At 43.0% G+C, this 23,615-nt stretch overlaps 2 protein-coding genes and 1 long non-coding RNA gene across 11 annotated transcripts in view; 1 reads left to right on the forward strand and 2 right to left on the reverse strand.

The window, feature by feature from the left end:
- The window catches only part of KIF24 (kinesin family member 24), a 76,265-nt gene extending 67,216 nt beyond the window's left edge, over nucleotides 1–9,049 (reverse strand). For 3 of the 8 annotated variants that reach the window (XM_019816096.3, XM_023242392.2, XR_006589100.1), the window contains exons 1-2: nucleotides 8,674–9,049; nucleotides 3,128–3,194 (exon numbers count right to left, since the gene is read on the reverse strand). In XM_019816096.3, the coding sequence (XP_019671655.2) occupies nucleotides 3,128–3,194; nucleotides 8,674–8,775 (169 nt within the window). In that variant the 5' untranslated portion in view covers nucleotides 8,776–9,049. Of the gene's footprint in view, nucleotides 1–3,127; nucleotides 3,195–8,572 lie in introns of all 8 variants that reach the window. The other 5 variants (XM_019816100.3, XM_019816094.3, XM_045043532.1 and 2 more) reach the window with 4 other exon arrangements.
- On the forward strand, nucleotides 8,929–21,435 carry NUDT2 (nudix hydrolase 2). Of its 2 annotated transcripts, none has more exons than XM_006939223.5 (3): nucleotides 8,929–9,068; nucleotides 18,576–18,716; nucleotides 20,857–21,435. In XM_006939223.5, exons 2-3 carry the CDS (start codon nucleotides 18,590–18,592, stop codon nucleotides 21,171–21,173), a joined length of 444 nt encoding a protein of 147 aa, XP_006939285.1. In that variant the 5' UTR covers nucleotides 8,929–9,068; nucleotides 18,576–18,589; the 3' UTR covers nucleotides 21,174–21,435. The 2 variants fall into 2 exon arrangements, with proteins under 2 accessions (XP_006939285.1, XP_019671664.1); XM_019816105.2 differs by lacking the exon at nucleotides 8,929–9,068 and adding an exon at nucleotides 14,551–14,720.
- LOC111557505 lies at nucleotides 11,976–20,941 on the reverse strand. The gene is made up of 4 exons (XR_002737556.2): nucleotides 20,804–20,941; nucleotides 17,185–17,295; nucleotides 14,082–14,249; nucleotides 11,976–12,107 (listed from the first exon to the last, which is right to left on the reverse strand). It is a non-coding gene; the product is annotated as an uncharacterized LOC111557505 (long non-coding RNA).
- Nucleotides 21,436–23,615: the final 2,180 nt, after the last annotated feature.

The following is a 23,615-nucleotide window of genomic DNA, read 5'->3' on the forward strand; positions in this document are numbered from 1 at the left end:
TGAGCCACCCAGGTGCCTGAATGACCATTAAAGTATCAGTAAATATTTCTGTATGGAAAAACTTTCAAAAAGGCTCCTTTAGCAAGTTACACATATGAAATATGAAAAGATAATATTTTTAAATATCATTCTATTCTATTAAAGTCCTTTAAAAAAATTTTTTTAATGTTTATTTATTTTTGAGAGAGAGAGACAGAGCACGAGTGAAGGAAGGGCAGAGAGAGAGGGAGACACAGAATCCAAAGCAGGCTCCAGGGTCTGAGCTGTCAGCACAGACCCCAACGTGGGGCTCAAACTCAAGAACCATGAGCTCATGACCTGAGCCGAAGTCAGACAACTCAACTGACTGAGCCACCCAGGCATCCCAGTCCTTTTTTATCTATTACAGAAAATGTTCTTAATGAAGTGAAATGGCAGAGAACATACAGTTCTTGAGAAAAAGAAAATAGGGGGGCAGTGAAGCAGGTCATCTTCACCAAGAGAAAAAAAAGTGTGGAAGAAGAGAATACATTAAATTAGAAAAGGCAAAGCTATGGAGAACTTTCAGAGTCAAGAATCATGGGGCTAAGTCAGTTATACTGAAAAACAGTTTGACATTATCTTATGAAGTTGAGTCTTCATATATTATACAACCAAGCAACTCATCTCCTCGGTATATACCCTACGAAACTTCTGCACATGCTTCAGGAGGCACATAGAAATATGTGCATAGCAGCACTCTTCACAAGAACCAAAAGCTGAAAATAACCTGAATGTTTACTGGCTGGAGACTAAATAAATGTGGATACATTCACACAATGGAATATTATACAATAGTGATAAAAGAACAAACTATAACTACACTCAACTTAACAAATCCCAGAAACATCACCTGAAAAGCAAATCCTAGAAAACTATGTTGTTTTTAAGGCTCGAGCAAAACCAGGCAAGTCCAATGTATTATTTAGGCATCTAATCCCAAAATGTAGAATAGTGGTTACCTCAGAGGAGTGAGCAGGGAAATGTGGAACAGGAAGAGAACAAAGGGAGATGATATGTCAGGTCTAGGAATTTTATTCATTTTGTATTATACTTTATAACCTACATATGTTTCACACATATTCTTTGGTATGCACCACACTGCATTTCTATAAGATTAAAAAAAAAAAAAAAGGGGGGGGGAGTCCTATGGCTAGCCAAGTCAAAAGAGGTCATTTAGTCAACAGCTGATATAATCTAGAACATTTGGCCTATGAAGGATTCCTTCATCCTTCATACCTTGCAGTTTGGCTTGCATAGTGTTTAAAACTTTTTTAGGATTCGTTTCACTGTTTAAAAATCAAGAGCAATTAAAAATCCAGTTTGTTTTTCTCGAGAATCAAAAGATAGTTACATTGAGCCTACAATAAAATAAGGCAATAACAGACCAAAACGGAGTTGTGCTGCTCTCTTTAGAAGAGCATATACAGCTCACATACTTTCTAATAAATAAACAAACAAAAATAAACATTAGAAGCGCATATACTATCCTATACACCATAGTCTCTCTGCTTCTGGTTCCTTTATGCCAACCAAACAACTTTATTCATTTACATTAACTGGTTAGCCCTGTGGGCGTTTGAGAGCTAGGATGTGGTCCAACATCTTCATTTTATGTGGGAACTAAAGCTAGCTCTGAATAATTGACTTCTCCAATGATCACACAGCTTTCATAGGCTAAACCACCATGGCCTCTTTAAACAACTGTTTTCCCCTCTCTACATACTCAATTGTGTATGTTTTAAATGAATATGCTGTTTCTGAAAGTAAGGGAACTACATCAGAAGGTCAGTAGGCATTAGAGCATATTATATACTCTATTATTATAGAAGTAGTATGAAAATAAAAGAACTAAAATAGCTTCTGATTGCCAAGAAATATTTCTTCATCTAAGTTCCCCTAAAATTGTGACAATGACCACTTTTAAAAATATATAAAACAGCTTTACTGAGATCTAATTCACACAGCATACAACTCATCCACTTAAAGTGAATTCAATGGCTTTTAGTATGTTCACATACTAAACCGCCAACCTATCTAGCTCTAGGACACACTAACAATGATCACTTTTTAAGGGACCACTAACAAGGTCACTGGGTCCACCGTACCATTAAGTATACAATACAAACCCAGTATTCTCAAACAATTTTCATTAAAATGTTTCCATACTCCATGTTAGGCATAAGTTCCTTAATTAAGAACATAAGAAATTCAGTATTATCACTGGAAGATTAAGAGGTAGATGATATAGTATACACTTTTCCCTCAACAAGGGAGTTAGTTATTTCAAACTCTAGGGATTATTCTATCTATAGACTAGTGATCTCAACAGAAGACAAGTGTTACTAAACAACTGCTCAAAACAACAGCTGCAAAGGAATGAGAATATATGACACTTAATAGAATTCTTAAGGCTAGATAGAGGTGGATTTTTGGATACGAATTATGTGAGTTATACCCAAAAGCAGTTTTTGAGAGATTCTGTTTTCACTGGAAAAAGATAAATTTCAAGTTTATGGTTAGATAACCAATACTTTGCAATTACTGCAATTCCTTTCAAAAGCCCCACTATGAGCTTAAGTCTCTAAGTTTGGTGAAAAACATGGGAATAATCACCTAAAAATAAACATAACAAAATTGTCGAACCCAGTTATCTTAAAACAGTAGAAGTATTATTCTAAATATAGAGGCTTAATTTTTAGTATTTATTTATTTTTGGGAGAAGGCAAGTGGGGAAGGGGCAGAGAGATGGGGACAGAGGATCCAAAGCAGGCTCCGTGCTGACAGGCTGACAGCAGTGAGCCCGACGTGGGGCTCAAACTCACGAACTGCAAGATCACGACTTGAGCTAAAGTTGGCACACTCAACCGAGCCACCTAGATGCCCCTAGGGGCTTAATTTTTAAAGAATTCCCAGCCAATGCTGGGTTTAAAATCAGGGCTTTAACTTTAAAATCCTGGTCTAATCCAATTGTAAATTGTCACTCGCAGATTTTTGCCATTTTGCAGTTATAAAATACTTTTGACAAAATATATCTTCATGTGTTTCACTGGAAAAATAATTATTAAATCAGTTTTTTATAAATTACTAAGATGATATAGACTCTTACCCAAGGCTACATCCTTTTGGGAACTGTTTCCACGTTGGCACCAGGAATTATTTCTAAAGGAATGATGCTGAGAAAGCAAAGAAAAATTCAAACAATAATTCCATTCACTGGGATCTAAATTAATATGTAATTAATTGTGCTACCTGATTCTTCCAAGACTTTTTGTTAAGTGGCAATTATCACCATCTTCCTTTTTTAAAATGAAGGAACCAAGGCATAGATCATTAAAAACAACTATATGGATTTATTTCATATGTTGGCTATGCAATTCCATGCCACTAGTTTTAACCAATCAAATCTCAACACAAGAAGGTAACTAACTTAAAAGACTGCTCCTCATTGCTGATGAAACACCTAGAGTTTTTTTGGCCTGAATACTGTACAGCATTATTGACACTTCTAGAATTCCAGTGTAACTTTAGTTGCAGCAAAAACATTCAGGGATCATTATCAAAATGTTTCCATAATTAAGCATCTGAACTATTTGTCAATAATCAACTCATGACCTCCCCACAAAACTGCCCCTCCACCTTTCTCTTCTTTGGTGAGGGGGGTGGGAGTACGTGAGTGACAGTATCATGAACCAGTGACTCAGAGCTAAACTGGGAAGCATCCTAGATTCCTTTCCTCTCCTTTAATCCCAAATCTAATCAACAGGTCCAGCCAATTTAATAGAGTAAATATTTGTCAAATTTTCCCCCTCTATCCTCATTCCAACCACCACAGCCTTGGTGGTTTGGTCCTAGTATCTTTCACCTAGATAATATAAAGTATATATTGGTCTCTGCCCATGGTTCCGGGCACAGAACTCCTAAGACCCTGGTAAATTCCTAAATGATAAGAGCATTAGGAATATCTTTTGTTCTAATGATGCAACTCTGGGTGGGGGTTGGCCACCAAAAAAATCAAACCATAAGCTTGACAAAGTTTTCATAAATATACCAAAAGTATGGAGTTCAGTAGGTTTCCAGGTTGGTGAACACATTCACACCAGGAGGGTGACACACCCCAACTCCATAGGCACAGAAGCTCCTATGCTCAAGACCCTCACAGACATTGTCTTATGTATCTCTTCTTCTGGCTGTTCATCTACAACCTTTATCATAACCTTTAATAAACTGATAAACTTTTTTTTTGAAGTTTATTTTTATTTATTTTGAGAGAGAGAGAGAGAGAGAGAGAGAGAGAGAGAGAGAGAGAGAGAATATGAATCCCAAGCAAGCTCCACACTGTCAGTAGAGAGCCCAATATGGGGCTCCCAACCCAACAAACCGTGAGATCGTGACCTGAGCAGAAATCAAGAGTTGGATGCTTAACCCACTGAGCCACCCAGCCGCCCCCAACTGGTAAACTTAAGTGTTACCCTCAGTTCTGTGAGCCATTCTAGCAAATTGAGTCCATGGAGGGGGTCATGGGAACTTCTGATTTGTAGCCAAATCTGACAGAAGTTGTAGGTAACCTGGGGACCTACTACTTAACAGTTGGCATCTGAAGTGGGGTGTCAGACTGAGCCCTTAACTTGTGGGATCGGATACTATCTCCAAATAGGTAGAGTTAGATTGAGTTAAATTATAGGATATCCAGCTGGTGTCACAAAGAATTGCTTGGTGGGGGAAAAGTCCCCACACATTTAGCCGTAAGTGTCAGAAGTGAAGTCTTCTATGAGTGGTAAAGGAGACAGACAGAAGGGAAAGAAATGAGGTTTTTCCTACACAGGAAAAGACACATAGGTAGAAAATGGCATTTTTCCAATACAAATGGTACCTATTTACCTATTATTAGTTTATGCCTATGGAAAAGTCTTCTTGTTCAATAAGATATGAACATCAAAATCCTTGAGACATTAACTGGGGAAGTATACAATGACCACAACACTCATAGTATAAGTGGAACTCTATTGCTCATTTAACAAAATTTGTTGAGGATTTTTTCTGTACAAATTATGAACAGGTTTGCTGAGCCAGTACAAGAAACTGGATTAATTGATGAATTAATCTGTAAGGGACTGAGAAGACTTCAACCCCTTACTTTACAAACAATAAAATGGCAGCCCAAAGAAACTATTTCTCCTAAACTGGAAGATGAGAGGATCATGCCCTAGTTTGCTCCAAGGACATGCACTAGAACATACAATAACTAAAGATTTACATTAACAACATAAACCAAAAGCTTTTACTGAAATGCTCTGTGGGCAGTACATTGATGTACTATGCTAAGAAAAATGTAATATTTATATAAAGCCCTTGATATAGTGCTTTGCACAGGGTAAATGCTCAATAAATGGCAGCTATCAGTTTCAGCTGTATAGTCCTTGGAAGACTGAACATGTGATGTTTACCTGATATCAATAACCAATTGCTTGGAGCACCTGGGTGGCTCAGTCAGTTAAGTGTCCTACTTCGACTCAGGTCATGATCTCACAATTTGTGGGTTCAAGACCTACATTGGGCTCTGTGCTGACAGCTCAAAGCCTGGAGCCTGCTTCAGATTCTGTGTCTCCCCCTCTGTCTCTCTCAAAAATAAATAAACATTAAAATTTTTTTCAAAAAATAACCAATTGCTTTTAGACAACAGACATTTCTCCAAAGAAGACATACAGATGGCCAACAGACACATGAAAAGATGCTCAACATCACTGATCATCAGGGAAATGCAAATCAAAATCACAATGAGCTATCCCCTCACATCTGTTAGAATGGTTAAAATCAAAAACACAAGAAACAAGTGTTGGCAAAGATGTGGAGTAAAAGGAATCCTTGTGCACTGTTGGTAGGAATGCAAACCGGTACAACTACAGTGAAAAAGATTATGAAGCTTCTTCAAAACATTAAAAAGAATTACCATATGATCCAGTATTTCTACTACTGGGTACTTACCCAAAAAATATGAAAACACTAATTCAAAAATACATATGCACCCCTAGGTTTACTGCAACATTACTTATTGCAGCATTTTTTTATTATTGCAGCATCATTTACAGTAGTCAAGCAGCCCAAGTGTCCATTGACAGATGAACAGATAAAGAAGATGTGGCACACACATACACACATATATATAATGACATATTAGCCATCGAAAAAAATGAAAACTTGGGGCATCTGGGTGGCTCCATCAGTTGAGCGTCCAACTTCAGCTCGGGCCATGATCTCATGGTTTGAACGCTGTGTTGAGCCTCATGTCAGGCTCTGTGCTGACAGCTCAGAGCCTGTAGCCTGCTTCAGATTCTCTGTTTCCCTCTCTCTCTGTCCCTTCCCTGCTCATGCTCTCTCTCGCAAAAATAAATAAACATTAAAAAAAATTAAAAATAAAGAACTACTAGAGCTGATAAAGAAAAAGAAATCTTGCCATCTGAAGCAACATGGATGGATCCTGAGGATAAAAAGCTAAGTGAAATAAGTCAATCAGAGAAAGAGAAATACCATATGACTTCACCCATATGTGGAATTTAAGAAACAAAACAAATGAACAAAGAAAAAAAAAAAAAAGCAACAAACCAAAAAAACAGATTCTTAACTATAGAGAACTGATGGTTACCAGAGGGGAAGTAGGTGGGGAGATGGGGGAAATAGGTGAAGGGGATTAAGAATAACTTACCACAGGGGCACCTGGGTGGCTCACTTCATTTCAGTTTAGGTCATGATCTCACAGTCCAGGGATTGAGCCCCACATGAGGCTCTGCACTGGAGCATGGAGCCTGCTTGGGATTCTCCCCCCTCCCTCTCTCTCTGTCTCTCCCCCGTTCACGCTTACTCTCGCTCAAAAGAAACATACATTTTTAAAGAATAAACTCTTTAAAAAAAAGACTACACTTATGATGAGCACTGAGTAATGTACAGTATTATTGAATTAATATACTGTACACCTGAAACTAATATAACAATGTTAACTATACTGGAATTAAAAAAACAAACAGCTGCTTGACTAACTTGATAGACTAGAATCCCTGTGGCTCTACTAATTCAACACTTTTTGAATTAGTAGGGCTAACTGAAAGGGCTAATTGGCTTGTAAAACCAGCTACAGTGAGTAGAGACAGAGCCAACGCCAAACCCTGAATCCCCTGTTTGGTTTCCATTACATGTCACAGATCTGCAATTTAGCTATACAGTTGTGTTCAAACTTTTATAAGAGGATAATAATAGCACTGTTACTATACCTGACTTTTTCAATCTTTTTATTAAAACCATCACTGAGCTATGAATTTGACATGAGATTCATCAACAACCCGGATTGGCAATATTATAGTCTTAGGAGTCGACAAAACAACGGTCTTTTTTTTTTTTACCTTTATTTATTTTGAGAGAGAGAGAGTGTAAGCAGGGGAAGGACAGAGAGAGAGGGAGAAAAAGAACCCCAAATAGGCTCTGTGCTGTTGGCACAGAGCCTTGATGCGGGACTCAATCCCACAAACTCAAAGATTACAACCTGAGTCGAAACCGAGAGTCAAATGCTTAACCGACTGAGCCACCCAGGTGCCCCCAAACAACAGTCTTGGTAAAGCAATTCTATCATGGCCACCTGATGATTGGATAGCTACAAGAGCAGCTGTTATATGCACCTGAAGCACAGTCTCTCACTACATGTAGTTTACATGTAGTCTCTCACTACAAGTAAAATACAAAGGAGAAAATGCTTTAAAACAGTTTCCAAAGCACTCTTAAAATGTGACAATAGCTGCAGGTCACTAAGAAACTGAGACACTCTTGGCATACAGTAATTTGTTTTAAGCAAAGACTCACAAGGAGTTTAATAAAAGCATTGGGAGAACAAGACTAAAAGCCACAGTGCCAGAGTTGTAGCAAGAATTCAAAAAAAAAAAAAAAAAAAAAAGAAAGATGTTCCCTTTCACAAACAGTGGAAAGGCCAACGTGGACTTTCAGGTCCTTCTAATGTGAATTAGGGTGCACTCCCTCTACTCTCGTAAAAATAGAAAATAACCTCCAAACGCGAGGGAAAACGGCACAGGGCACAGAGGGGAATCCAATCTATTTGTGGTGAATTAAATTCAACTCAACAAATAATTCCTGAAAACTCTACTGTGTGTAAGACATTGTGAATGAAAGATGCTTGTTCTGCCTCAAAGAACTCTAAATGGGAGGAAGGAGGAGAATGAGGTTCACGGAAGTACACAAATAACCCAACGCCTAATACAAGTGCCTTCTAAGAAAGGTTCCAGTTAGGGCTACAGGTTCAAAGGCAAGATTTCGAGACTCAGACAAGGCTTCATGGGAGAAGTAGCGCTCGAGATAGTCACAGAAAAAAAAAGGCGGAGATTTTGGGATGAAGAAAAGAGCAGGTGAGCGTTCAAACAACCATGAGAGGCCAAATCCCAGTTTCCTTGCAACCGCCGCCTCCTCACGCGTTCAGCGGGCATCCTGAGTGCCATCCTCCGGGGGGCAGAGGCCTTTCCCTCGCCTCCCCGGTCGTCCCCCCGCCATTTCTCACCTTAGAGACTTCCAAGTTCCCCCTCGGTCAACCCTGTCTGAGGACAGAAGACAACACCGACAGGAGAGAGCCCGAAAGCTGGCGGGATGCTGTCAACTCACCGGCTTTTGCTGCTCCGGCCAGGCCGCATCGCCATGGTAACGCCGCCAACCCCGCGTTCGAACGCCCGCGCCGGCGCCCGCGCGCCGACAGGGCCGCACCATCTACCAATGGGCATTCGCGGAACTCGTTGACGTTAGATCCCTTTTCCTCTAGAAGGCCAATCAGTGAACGGAGGAAGCAGTGGGCGTAACCCTCACTTTGTGTCTTTCAACCAACCATACAGCTTGAGTGAAGATCTCGCGACGTTCTAAGTGAAAGAAAGGCATTTTTGAGGCGGGTGGAGGAGACTTCTCCCTATACTGTTGGTCGCTCTAAACGCAACCGAACCCTCCGGATTGGTCGACGTACTCCCCCTTTCCGTTCAAGGCCCGCCTCCTGCCTCCCTCGGCCTTGGGTGAGTAGTCTTAAGGAACGGCCTCTGTGTTGAATTCTGTGCTAAGGTACTGAGGTTTGACCGATGAGAATCAGCAGCTGAATAGCTTCCCGTCGGTGCACCGTCAAAGGTGGACGCGCTCTCCCCAAGGCTGGCAGTGAGGCGTGGGCAGGCCAGACCTCCCCCCAACCAACCCCACCCCCTCCGCCGCTCGCAGCACCTCAGTTTTCCTCTGTGCTCAGGAAGAGGGGAGGGTTCAATGGCTCTGAGCCTTGCTGGCCCGCACGCAGGTGACGATGGGGTGGGGCATCGGAATCCCAGAGTTCACATTTAGGGCCCTACGGCAAGAACGCCATACCTTCCCCTCCCTCGGCCTCAGTTTCACTTTGTTGTTGCCCTTTAAACCCTGCCTGCTTTCCAGAAGAGATTTTATATTTTCTAATATGTTTCATCTATTGAATGAATAATATCGTGGCAATTATAGCAGAAGTAAAGAAAAAATCGCAGGAGAGTCCCACCACCTAAAACATAACTTCCTTGTTCTTTGTTGTGGTCTGATTTGGGCCCTATGTATTTATTTGTTATTATATGTCTTAAAAATATACATATATATATATATATATATATACACACATATACATATATGTATGCACATACACACAAGAAAACCTCGGATTGGGAGTGTTCTGTAAGAGAAGCAAACGTTTCTAATAAATTTTAACTTGGTAAATGGACAATGTCTTGCGATGTAAGTAGTACCTGACGCCAAATGTCACATGATCACAACTGAGCCAATGGTTCTTGAAATTTGCTTTGATATACAAGTGCTGTGGATTATAGGCATGTTTCTGGAACGAATTATGCTTGCAAACTAAGGTTTTACTAAACTGACTGCAATCATATAGTCAAATGTAAAACTGTAATACAGAGTCAAGGTTAAGAGCAAGGTTGTTGGGAGTCAGGCAGACCTGCCTTTCAGTCTACCCAGACATATCTTTCCTTTTTTTTCCTCTTGAAAAATCACGGTAAAGGCTCAGAGGGTTGTTGTGAAAATTAAGTGAATTGATGAAAGTAAAGCACTTGGCACGATGCCTGACAAGCAGTAACTACCCCCCCCCCCCCGCCCAAAATGGTACCTCTTACCTTCATAATAGAAACAAATAAATATACTAGCCAACAAGGCCAGTAGACTTACTGCGAGCACCCAATTTAGTTCAAAACTTGTCAGAGAAATAACACAAAAAAGGAAACCATTTTTCAAAAGAGTGAATTTCTTCCCAGTTCCTATATTGAAAGGAATTTATCTTGTGGTACTTTATACATAAGGAATATATATGGTGTAGTGAACAGTGTGGTCACCAGCAGTTTTGCTGGAAATATGAAAAGCCATTTCTTGATTCAGCTATCAATAGAAGCTAAGAGCATGCTATTAGATCATAATACAGAAGCTTTCTGATGACCTTTTATGGCAACAGGGATAAAAATGACTCCTATATATTCAGTACTTCTGATATGTCTGATCTTATGTATATACTATTTTTAACCCTACTACAACCATGTAAAATAGAGGTTACCCTCATTTTACAGATGAGGAAAGTGAGGCTTAAGGAAGTATTTTGCTTAAAGTAATACAACTGTTGAATTAGGGAGTTAGGTCTTTCTCACTGCAAAGCCAGCCATGCTTTTCCATGTTGTTTCTGACTGAAAGAGGATAAAATGCTTTGAATATCAGATGCACAGGCAGACTTACCCAAGTGGAGGAGGTGGCCTGCAGAGATACCTATAGTGGAAGCAAAATTTTTTTCCAATAGGAAATTTTCACCTTGGGCAATGAAGAGGTGGGATGAGGTGATCAGATCACTGAACACAATTCCATCTGTTCATTTACCTTGTGGGTAGTCTATAGCACTTCAAATTCATCTTGTCCCAAGCAAATCATTATTTTACATTCTACTCCCTATTCCACTGTCACCCAAACCAAACAATGTCTCTTTCCTCCTCTCTCCCTTGAACAATGAAACATCACATACTGTTGGTTTTCTTTTCGAGATATTTCTCAAATTCATCCCTTCCTCTCCTTTTTCAGGGTCTCTGCCTTAATTTAACTCTATCATTTGTCACCTGGCCTATTGGTGACAAGCTTGTAACTCGTTGATCTCCCTGCCTTCAATCCTAATTCATTCTCTACCTTCCTTGCTGCCAGAATGTCTTTGTAAAATGTCAATCTGACCATATCTGCCTAAAATCAGTCAAAGGCTTCTCATTGCTTTAAACTAAGCTGTTTATCAATGGAATGCCATTTTGTGCCTGAGGGTCTTTGCCCACGCTCCTCTCTGCCTGGAATGCCCCTTGCCTCCACCTTTATTCTGCCTGGTGAATTCCTAGCCATCCTTCAGAATCCTTATGGGGTGCCTCTTTGACCTAAAGATAACCACTTTCTCTTCTTTGCTTCCTTTCCATTTTACACGTACCCCGATGATGCACAAAACACACTGGCAACTTGTCTAAGTACCTTCCGATTTCACGAGACTGTGAACCCTTAGAAAGCTGGGGCTTTATAATATTCAGCTCTATATCCACTCTTCAATTCTGTCATACTGCTTGTCAAGTGGGACATACTCAACAGATGTTAGATGAGTAAGTAAATCCCTTCAGGCGCTAATATTAGAATTCTCCATGTTTGCTTTCTAGAATTGTACAGCAGATGGCACTAATAGGCCACTTAACAGATCCTCTTTACTAGGAATGATTTTTGTTCCAACCTTGTCTGACTTTGGCCCCATCCTGGAAGCCAATATTCATGCCTTTACAGGTGAAATCTCCTGTTTTCGCCCTCAGCCAAATAGCAAAGATAGCAAGATGACTCAGCAGCTTGGTCTCTGTGAGAAAAGAGAGTGGCAGATGCCCAAGGAAAGGTGCAATTAAGGGAACATTTTCTTTGTCTCAATTTATTCACAGTAGTTGGGAGCTTCTTGCTTGCTTGCTTGCTTGCTTGCTTGCTTGTTGTCACAAGAAAGAGAGAGCTTTATTCACTGATGGGCACCTCATGTCTATTCCATCCTTTGAAAGGGAGGAGAGGAGTTGAAGAATCAGAAAAGACCATTATGATATGGGAAGAGAGGAAAAGCCGAGCAGTCAGAGTTCCTTGTAAGCAGGCAGAACTGGCCTTCCTCCTCACAGCGGAGTGGCCCGGGCAACTTTCCTGGATACCAGCACCCTGCCTAAGTTAGGTGTTTTTGTGCTTGTTCAAGGCTAGCATTAAGGGTATTCCCAACCCCTTCAAGGGTATTTTGAACATGTGGTTTTAGTTCCTTACTTCCCAGAGAAAAAGCAGAGGACTCATAGAAAGGCAAAGTAGGGGCCTAAGGCTACACTTTACCTCTCCAGGTCATCCTTGGGCACCAAGATCTTCATCTCTACTCCCTGCCCCCCAACTAAAACCTATTCTATGGAAAGGATTCCAGCTGGGCACCTTTAAAATGTATGGGGTGCCTGTGTGGCTCAGTCGGTTAAGCATCACTTCAGCTCAGGTCATGATCTCACAGTTCGTGGGTTCGAGCCCTGCATTGGGCTCTGTGCTGACAGCTCAGAGCCTGGTGTTGCTTCAAATTCTGTGTCTCCCTAAGCATTAAAAAATTAAAAAAAAAAAAATTCCCCATATGAATATAGATCAAAAACTGGGCATTTTGGAACTGGGAGTAATTTTATAAATTATTTGCACGTCCTCTCTCCAGGCCATTTGTGCCCTAAGCCCTCATCTTTCATGGTAAGCAGAGCTGTATAAGGAGGGAGATATACTTTGGAGTTAGACTTACTTGGATTCAAATCTTGCCTTTGGGCTATGCCTTTGGGCAAGCATTTTCACCTATTTGAGTCTTAGTTTCCTCATCCAAAACTGGAGACAGTCGTGCTTATCATGAAGATTTGTCTTAAGCATTAGAAAAGATACACGTAAAGAACTTTGCACAGTATAGCTGGCACAGTGCAGATGCTTAATTGATAACATGGTGGCATGAAACAGTTTCTGTTAAAGGGATTTAAGATTATAAGGAACAAGTTGAGGATTTGGGGAGCTCTTTCTGTATCTAAAGGTATATTTGTGAGGGCGTTTGGGGTTGAGCTATGCTTGCAATAGCACTCTGATTAATTTGATGAAAACATTGGAACACAATACATCAGTACAGCCATTTATCTGCGAATTATTTTTTGGCACCTAGGTTCTGAACCTCCTGAGCTGTAAGGGAAATGTATATAGAGAGAAAGGCAAGAACACTTTTCCTTAGCTTCTGGAACCTTCTGATGACATTGAGGATTTTTTTATTCAGGTTTTTTTTAACCACCTAAGGCACTTTGCCACTTTTCTGAAGTGTGAATTGCCTGCTGTCAGCTTGGAGTTCTCATCTCTGCAATCCTGGCTGCAAGCACATTTGCATATTGGATGCTGTGTTCTTTAACCCCCTGAGGTTTGAATCTACTTGGAGTCTGGTGTGTGTGTGTGTGTGTGTGTGTGTGTGTGTGTGTGTGTGTGTATCTTTCTCTATAAGCTGACAACTTTCAAACCCCAGAACAGTTTCCCTTCATGGTCTCCAGAAAAACAGAAAATGTACAACAATGGCTCCATTGATTTTTATGTAAATGGCACTCTTCAGGAAAACACTGGGCTGTTTCCCAAAATCCCAGAACATACCCTGAGCATTTGTTTGAGTGGGATGTGGGGAGAGTGTTCTGTTGAGTCAATGAACATCTGTTGAAAGCTGCTGTGCTGGGTCCCAAGGAAACAGAGTGCATAGTCCGGCTCTTCCCTGCCAAAGGTACAGACTGAGATTTACCAGACTAGGTATTGTGCTTGTGGCGGCTTTGTTCTGTGTCCACTTAGCTACACTGGAACTGTGTTTCCCAGGATTCCCTTCCTACATGGTTCCAAGTTAGGGTCAACCTCAAGAAAATTTTGTGCGAGATTTGGAAAGCTTAAGTGAAGTAGCAACAGTACACTGTGAAGGACAGAGCAGGATACCAACATGTGGCAGTACTTACCTTTTGACACTGATCTGCTGGTTCACCTTGTTGGTGCAGGATATAGCACTCAGGCCGGCAGCTCCCCAACTCCTGCTGAATGTCCTCCTTCAGTTACTCCGAGTGGTCGGCCAGATGTCCATTCAGCTCTATGACAAAGGGCTCCAGCTCCTCCTATAAGTTCGTGAGCTTGGAAATGGTGAAAGAAGTCACAGGTTTCATTTGTCCTCAAGAATTCTACTTGTCTTCATAGGATCTGGTTTGTTTTCATAAGTTCCAGTTTTCCTTGCTCTCCTCCACTTCACATCCAGCTCTCCTTCCCAACTGCTGGCCTTGCTTACATATAGAGACTTCAGGCACAACACCAGATGCAGAGGTGACAGAGTTGCTTGGATTTCTCCATCAACTTCCATAACTGCACAAGATGTAATCCCTACACTAAATCCTTAATTTCCTCATAGTGTTCTGTTTCTCTGATCAAACGCTACAGAAGTTTATTCAAACCATGTTAAAAGCCCAGAAGATGGAATGATTAGAAGCCAGAAGGCTTCACAGAAGAAGTGACACTGAGCTGCTTCTGAAAGCATGAGTAGGAAGCATGTATGGGGAAGAAGAGAGAAATTCTAGAGAACAGCTGGCTCAAGCCAAGCAATTGAAAAGGTAAATAGGAGCTTTGCCTTTCTAGAACAACTGTCCTCTCCACAGGTCAATAGGATAGGTAGAAAGTGAACATCTGATCCTAGCTCTTCTGGTCCCATTAAGATGAACCATTGGTTGGTCTGGTTCTTAGATGTGGTTACCCTTACACATTGGTGTCCACTAAGATACATTTTTCTAAGGTGTGCCCTTGTCACTACCCTAAGCCACTTCCCCATGGGAAAATATTGGCCTGCCCCCCTCTTTCCAGTGTCTCCACATGGCCACACCAGGCCTGTCTGTCTTGCCTCCCCTCCCCCCATACAGGCAGTGTTGTTTTCCCCATGATGCATTGGTGATGGCAGTGATGTAGAGCAATGCTCTGGGGCTTCTGTCCAAGGCAGGGCACTGCCCTCTAGTCTTGGATCCCTAAGCTTATCTAGGGATCCAACATTCATTCCATGGGACTCAACCCAAGACAGGAGCAAGGTGCCCTTCACCAGTAACTTGCTACTACTTTATAAGCATCTTTATAGGAGGGCATGGTATCTGGTACCTGTTTCTGCCTAAGCCTGGAACCACTAATTTGAAACCTCTGTTCACCAGTACGGTGGCAACAGGGTGTTTCTTTCTGGTTTCCAAAATGGGGAAGGTTTTTGGCATAAATAGGGAGAGCAGGGAAATAGAACATAATGTTTTAAAAAGCCTGCTACCAGTTTACATGTAAATTTTAAAACTCAAACGGGATAGCATTATACAGTCTATTCTGAATCATACATTTTTCACTTAATATGTCCGAAAAAAAAATTTTTTTTTTAGTTTATTTATTTTGAGAGAGAGAGTGAGCGAGCTCATGAGGATGAGAGTTGGGAAGGGGCAGAGAGAGAGGAGAATCCCAAGCAGGCTCCACAATATGAGTACAGAGCCCAATGCAGGGCTCGAACCCAGGAACCATGAGATCATGACCTGAGCCGAAATCAAGAGTCGGAGGCTTAACCAACTGAGCCACCCATGCGTCCCTGTCTGAAAATCCTCTTAAAAGCAGCACATTTGGCTCTACCTCGTTTTTTAAAAAGTCTCCATAATATTCCATTGTACAGATATACTATACTTTATTTAACCTTCCCATATTGATGGATATTTGTTTCTGCCTTTTTTTCCTTTTTGATATTGCAAACAAGGTTGTGATGAACATCCTTATGTGTATATCTTAAACATGTATTTGTGTATGTCAGAGTGCCTAGAATGGAATTGCTAGGTGTAAGGGAATGTGCATTTTATGCTTTGATAATTATTACCAAATTGCCCTCCTAAGGGGACATGCTAATTTTCTCTCCTACCAACAGTATATGAGAGCACAGACCATTTCAGAAACCCCATTTGAGGGGCACTTAGCTGGCTCAATCAATAGAGCATGCAACTCTCGATCTCAGGATTGTAAGTTCGAGCTCCACAATGGGTATAGAAATTACTTAAAAATAAAGTCTTAAGGGGTGCCTGGGTGGCTCAGTTGGTTAAGCTCCAACTTCAGCTCAGGTCATGATCTCGTGGCTTGTGAGTTCAAACCCCACGTCAGGCTCTGTGCTGATAGCCTGGAGCCTGCTTTGGATTCTGTGTGTGTGTGTGTGTGTCTGCCCCTCGCCCACTTATGCTTTCTTTCTCTCTCAAAAATTAACAAACATTAAAAAAAATTTTTTTTTAAGTCTTAAAAAAACCCACTTGAATTATTTCCAATTCTTAAAAATTCATTATAGGTTTAGAAATATTTGGAAAAGATCACAGTGTTGGGTGGATTTGGTTTTTTGGTAAGCCATGTGTTGACAGTTCTGAGAATTATCCTGGAAAGAGTTTCAGTTTGGGTCTGATTTGTGTGCCTTTGACAGATGCAGGCTTATCTTGATTGAGTACCAGCAAGGGGGCTGAGGAGGCCATCACCTCCTGCTCCAGCTCTCTGCATCAGCTCTGCTGTCCAACATACCAGCTCCTTCTTTGGCTCTGGAATCTTGCAGATGAGGCCCTGCTGACTTGGGTCTTTTCCTGCCTGGGTCACTCTCCCAGGCCTTTGCTGCATTTAAGATATCTGATTTTCTTTTCGTTCTGCCATCCCACCTCAGGACCTTTATTCATGCTGTCCACTTCTGGAACACACTTCTTCTCTTCATTCCCATTGCCAGCTTACCTTTCACTCGTCCTTACTTCTCTACTCAAACATCCCTTCTTCCAAGGAAGCCTTCCTTGATCCCTCAGACAAAGTCAGGTTACCCATTACACATTTTTCCCTTGTAGCACATACCTTATTGGCAATTATTTTTTAGTTTGCTTAATTATTTGATTAAAGTCTGTCTCTCCCACTAGAATATAAACTGCATGAGAGCAAAGGCCTAGCATGTACTTAGTGCATGGTAGCTACTCAATATTGTTGACTGAACAAATGACAAATTTTCTTTAGAAAGGCCTTACATAAGTGATCTTCCATATATTTTGTTACCTTGATAACCTGTCCGCCTTCAGATGAGTTGTTTTTTCACTTCTGCAGATATTTCTATTCTTCTCCCTTCCTCTCTTTTGTTGTTGTTGTTCTTGTTGTTGACATTCTTTTCTGAAATGGAAAGAAAAGTAACTAAAATGGAAAAGGCTAAAAAATTGTAGTCTTCACAGAATTGCTGGTTATAAAATTAATAAATATTTTCTGTAAACTTCCAAACAATACAGAAATATAGGGACTGGAAAATTAAAGTCTCCCCATAATCTCATCCTCCAGGAAATACTATTAATGATGTGTATCCTTCCAAACATTTTCCTATGCATATTGAAATCTTTTGAATGCTTATTACATGCCTGGCACTGTTCTAAAGCACTTTACAAAAGTTAAGTCACAGCAACCCTCACAGCAACCCCTTGAGGTAGAACTGTTATTAAAATTTTTTTAACGTTTATTCAGTTTTGAAAGACAGAACATGAATGGGGGAGGGGCAGAGAGAGAGACACACACACACAGAATCTGAAGCAGGCTCCAGGTTCTGAGCTTTCAGCATAGAGCCCAACCCAGGGCTCGAACCTACAAACCATGAGGTCATGACCTGAGCCAAAGTCTGCTGCTTAACTGACTGAGCCACCCAGGTGCCCCTGAGGTAGAACTGTTACTATCCTGTCTGAGATAGAGCTGAGGGAAATGAGACTTAGGAGCTAATCACACAGTGAATAAGTAGTAAAGTCAAAACTTGAACTCACGCTGCAGATTCACACTCTTGACCATTATACTAGCTTGCTTTTGATGGGGTAGGAAAGAGATTTTCTACTGTGTGTGCCTTTTTGTACTTAGAATTATGAACCACATGAACGTGTAACATTCTAAAACCTGGAAAGAAGACTAAAAATATCAATAACAAAAAGCTTTTTAGTACCCCAAGCTACCTTCCCTGAATGACTCCTCAAGCCATCTGAAACTACATTGCTGGGGTCTCTGCCCCACAGACCCAGGCTGGAGGCCGAAAGGAAATGGGACCATGGGTTTGATGAGAATGTTCCTCATCTCTTCCATTCACAGCATCTCTCCAGTTTCAGTGGGTTTGCTTCTGAGGACCTCCAGTCTCTTAATGCACACACACCAGCCCCAGCCCCTGTCTCTTAACAGGGAGTCCTGGAGGAGTTGGGATAGAGCTTCCCTGACAGGGTAGGGGCCAGGGTCCTACCATCACACACAAATCAGCCTCTGATTCTTGGTTTCTCCCATCTTGTCTTCGGTATGCTGTCTTTTTCTGTAGCTGATGAGGTCACTGTTAGCTGGTCTGTGCTATTTCCCAGCACCAGAGTGCTGCCCCCAGGGTAGATCTTCCTGTTTTGTGTAACTTCCCAGGGTCTCACATCTTCTTCCTTAAGTCCTCAGATAGACCATGGCCCTCAGAGCGTGTGGCTTGATCATTTTCCGAAGACGCCTCATTCCCAAGGTGGACAACCCTGCGATTGAGTTTCTACTGCTGCAGGCATCAGATGGCATTCATCACTGGACTCCTCCCAAAGGTGCAAGGCAGAGGGGCTGGCTCTCGGGAAAATGCTGAGTGTTGCTCAGAAAGCCACCCTGCCAGGCCCTCCACAAAGCTTATATTTCAGTGACTGTGCAGCAGGAGGGGAGGTGGGGGCAGGAGCCCTTGATCCTTTCTACATACATGGTCTCCATGCCAGGCCAGAGCAGAGCTGGAAATAGAACTTTGTGATTGAATCCCAGGGCAGAAGCAGCACCGGTTTTCTGTGTGTGACTCACATTCACTGGAGTGCCAGTCTCTGTGGTGAATGCCTGGGTAGGAGAAAAGGCACTGGGCTGGGAATTGGGGGCCTTGGGATCAAATCATTACTGGGTTACAGGTCAGGAGCCCAGAGTGAACAGCCTCCAGATAGAAGGGAGCAGGAACTTTAAAGGGGAGTGCCAGGGGGAGGGGTGAACAAGGATCCAGGTTGGAGGAAAATAAGGAAATGGGAACAGGAAATAAACTTTGCACTTTTGCATTTCACTAAGGAGAAATAAGGTGAAAGAGAGGGACAAAAGTGTCACAAACTCTATGAATAGAAATCTTCACACTTGTCTCCTGATCACCAATGTCATACTGCATAGTACCTCTCACTGAAAGATTTCAAAGGAACTCTCCAAATTTTGTCCCGCCTGGGCCTGAAGAAGTCACCCTGTTAACACTCATGGGTAGAATGCAGCACAGACACTATTGGGAAGGGCGTGTTCAGAGACTCCCCACACTTCTGAGGGCAGGTGGGAATCAGGGTCACCTCTTACCACCAACATCCCTCTCACCTTCCTCCCCCAATGCAGTACCTACCTGGCTTTGTGCACATAGCTACATAAAGTGCTATAGAGAGAAGATTCCCAGAAGCCATGAGCTAGATTGGTTTTTTAAGCCCCGACTCCTGGTTGCTTTCTGTGGGAGCTGTGCGGCAACGGCTGACTCAGGGCACTGCTGGGAGAGCCCCTGGGAAGGAGGGCTAGGAGGTCGCCTTGTCTCTGAACCAAGAAGGGAACAGCTAACAATTCCTGTTCCCCATGAGCTCCTGAACCAGGAGGCCCCCAGCAACTTGCTGGAACCATGTGTTGACAGAGGCTGCCAGACCCCTCCCTGTCCTTCCTGGCCCCTCTGGGCAAGCTGAGAATTTGCAAGGAGGGCCTAGAGGCAAAACTGAGGGCTGCTCCCAGTCTGCAGAGCTTCAGGCTCTCCTACAGCAGTTTCTTGGCAGCTGTCTGGTTGGGTTTGAGTCTTGCCAGCAAATTTTCTTAGAACTGGCTCTCAGCTTGTCCTTAGTCTAAGTTCCCATCAGGACTTTCCCTATGAAACTGGAATCTGGCCTTGCTCAGAAAGACGAAAACAATTTAGAAAAGCCTTGATAGCTACTTGGAAACAGCTGCCAGTGCTGCAGTGCAGGGTTTGGAGCCTGTCTGTTGGCCCTGGGACTTCAGGGACCAACTAAGACAGTGTTGAGTCCTCACTGTGGATTGTAGGCAAAGTGCTCCCTCTTCAGCCAGCTCTCACCTGCCAAGAAGAGACTGCCCTTCCTTCGGAAAATCAATTTAAGGTCTCCAAGGGAAAAGTCTCCCTGAGAACTTGAGATGAGGAGAGCTCCAAAGAATAAGAAAGCAGAGGTCTGAGGAAGGCCATCTCTCTCACCACTGAAGAGCAGTCTTCTAGATCAGACTTGTTAAACCCATGGTCTTAACTCTCTGCAGAGAAGATACGGTGGGGAGGAGGAATTGCCCAGACACTACCTGTTCTGTACCCTGTTCCTAGGCATGTTAGGATGTTGCCAATCTGTAGACCCCCTTTAGCCTAGCAACATCTAAAAAAGTCACCGAAGGGACACCTGGGTGGCTCAGTTGGTTAAGCATCCGACTTTGGCTCGGGTCATGATCTCACAGTTTGTGGGTTTGAGCCCCACGTCGGGCTCTGTGCTGACAGTTCAGAGCCTGGAGCCTGTTTCAGATTCTGTGTCTCCCTCTCTCTCTGCCCCTCCCCTGTTCATGCTCTGTCTCAAAAATAAATAAACATTAAAAATTTTTTTTTAAAAATTTAAAAAGTCACCGAAGACCCCCTGTCTTTAAATCATCTGACCTGAAAATTCCACCTTTGTTGAAGATTATCTCTTCCTCTTTTTTCCTAATCAGGCCATGTGGAATCAGGAGAAAATGACTTAGAAGCAGCCTTGCGGGAGACTCAGGAGGAAGCAGGCATAGAAGCAGACCAGCTGACCATCATTGAGGGGTTCAGGAGGGAGCTCAATTACGTGGCCAGAGAGAAGCCTAAAACAGTCATCTACTGGCTGGCGGAGGTAAAGGACTGCAATGTGGAGATCCGCCTCTCCCACGAGCACCAAGCCTACCGCTGGCTGGGGCTGGATGAGGCCTGCCAGTTGGCTCAGTTCAAAGAGATGAAGGCAGCACTCCAAGAAGGACACCAGTTTCTCTGCTCCACAGCCTCATGAGCTGACCAGAGCACAGTCACTTACCTCTGTAGGATCCCTGAGGGCCTTTCAAGATGAACCATTGTCAACTCCGGGGAAGGATTGTGTTGGTCTTTGGCTCATCATAGCAAAGAGCAGATGGGTTAGTAAAATCAGCTGAGGACTCTCAGAGGAACGCAAACAAAAATCTCAGCTGGGTGGAAAGGAAGGCAAACGAGGAGTTAAAAAGTCTAGGTGTAATAAGTACATCCTTGTAATTTACAAATAAACTTCAGGGAGCTTATCTGCCCATCTAACCTGTTGTCTTTATTTCTTGGACTCTTGCCCTGGTGGGGAGAAAGCTAAAGTGAAATGGAGCTCTGACCTTAGCCAGAGAGAATCCTGTGTCCATGCACTCATACCCCAGAGAAGCTAAGGGAGGAGTCAGGGTGACTCTCCTGCCTCTGGAACTCCACCCGACCAGCGTTCCTGAGACTTTGTGACCTGTAGTTGGACAGGAAATACAAGCGAGTCGGACCAGAGCACAGGAATTGGGTTTGTTCTACTCACTAAATGTACCCTCTCCCTGGCACCAGGCACATATGTTGTAGGTGCTCAGTAGATGCTTCCTAAAATAGAGACCCAAGGAATTTGTGACATATTCCAGGTCACAAGAGAGAGATGAGGGACAGACCACACTGGCCCACCAGTTCAGTGGCATGTGGACCCCAACCTCTCAGCCCAGTCCTGCCTCCCAGAGTCAGCATGGGCCTTGTCAGCACGACTGAAGTCACTGGCAAGAGGCAGGCTCAGGCCGGGGGGACTCTGCTACGCTGCCCAGCAGCCCCATCACTACACCTGTGCACTCCTTGCCTGAAGCTGCCTTCTCCACCTTTAGCAAGCTCTCATCATTTATGTTTCTCTCTTCCTACATACTCCCTTTCTCTCCAATTCAACTGTAAGACCCAGAGGTGCAAGAGTTGGGTCTCAGCCCTGTTCTCCCTAGCTACTAGGGCTCAAGGAATGCAGGACAGGTGTTAGATCCTACAGCCCTTCCAGGAGCTGTTAGCAGATGGATTCATGTGGATTTTATTAAAGGGTTGTTGCCCAATGAAGTGCAGAAGATTGGATGCAAAGGGGCATTGGCAAAGGTCAACTTGGATTACCAAGGTCAAGAACAGCCACCCCTGAAAGGAGAAAGAAGTCACCCAAGTCTTTAACAGGCTTCCAGATGTTTTTAGTCACTGGCTCTCCATGTAGACAGGGTAAAAATACTAGTGAACAGGATCTTGGAGCACTGCCAAGGATCTGAATGGTTTTGTTCTTCACCCCTCTGAGCAGTACTCTCTGAAGGAGGCCTGCTGCAGGAAGTTTTTGGAGCTTAATGTTCTCTTTCCAGGCCAGAAGGGACCACATCCCACTGATTTAATAAATGCCGGCTGGGCAGTGGTGCCAAACCACAGACTAGCTGCCTCCTAACAAGAGCTGGCCAGCCCTCTGCTCTCAGCATGGGAGGCTGTTGAAGCTCAAGATGCTAAAATCTTATATGTCAGAGTTAGAAGGGACTGTAAAATGACCTAATTTTGCTGCTCATTTTTACAGCTGGGGAAATTGAGGCTTAAGAAGGTAGATGGCCCTGGCAGTTGCCTGTATGTGGGGTGTGTTGAGGATGAAGTGCCCAAGGGAAGACTCTACTTTAGAATATCTCATATGGCTTTGAAGTCATTCCTCTGGGCCTTACAGAGTTTTCCATTAAAACACAGGCACTTTGGGGACACCTGGGTGGCTCAGTTAAGCATTCAACTTCGACTCAGGTCATGCTCTTATGGTTCATAAGTTTGAGCTCTGAGTCAGGCTCTGTGCTGACATCAAAATAAATAAACCTTAAAAAACCACAGATACTTTTTTAAGTGTTCATATATATTATTTTTGAGAGAGAGCGAGAGAGCGAGCATGAGTGGGGGAGGGGCGGGGAGCTAGTGGGACAGATCAGAAGCAGGCTCTGCACTGACAGCAGAGAGCCTGACTCAGGGCTCAAACTCATGTACCACAAGATCATGACCTGCGTTGAAGTCAGATGCTTAATTGACTGAGCCACCCAGGTGCCTCCAAAACACAGGTACTTTGGTGACAGAACCCCCATAAATTATCTTCACCTACTCTCTGCAGGAAGAATTGGTATCAGGGTGGGACTGTGGCATGTTATAGGAGATGGATGAGGTGGGGGGAGAGTTGGACTGAAACTAGGACATGGTGGGTGAGCAGGCTTTGTCATCATCCCCACTTTGCTTCTGGTCAGCTTGTTCAGAGATGTGGGACTGAGACCACAATATCCCCTTCGATCTGAGGCCCTCCATGCTCCAGAGCATGTCCTCCTGGAAGCACTCCCTAATAAGCACCCATCCTATAAATACTATCCTGTTCCCACCTCTACCTGAAGAGGCTCCTCTTGGAACTCCACCTGTTTTCCGCAGTACCACCTCT

Source organism: Felis catus, chromosome D4 (genome assembly GCF_018350175.1).
Source record: "Felis catus isolate Fca126 chromosome D4, F.catus_Fca126_mat1.0, whole genome shotgun sequence".
Classification (NCBI taxonomy): Eukaryota; Metazoa; Chordata; class Mammalia; order Carnivora; family Felidae; genus Felis; species Felis catus.

Bases quoted from the DNA above. Each gene is read 5' to 3' on its own strand.
- NUDT2 (XM_006939223.5), top strand. From the start codon at position 18,590: ATGGCCCTCAGAGCGTGTGGCTTGATCATTTTCCGAAGACGCCTCATT. The intron at 18,717-20,856 runs GTGCAAGGCAGA...TTTCCTAATCAG, and splicing joins TCACTGGACTCCTCCCAAAG to GCCATGTGGAATCAGGAGAA.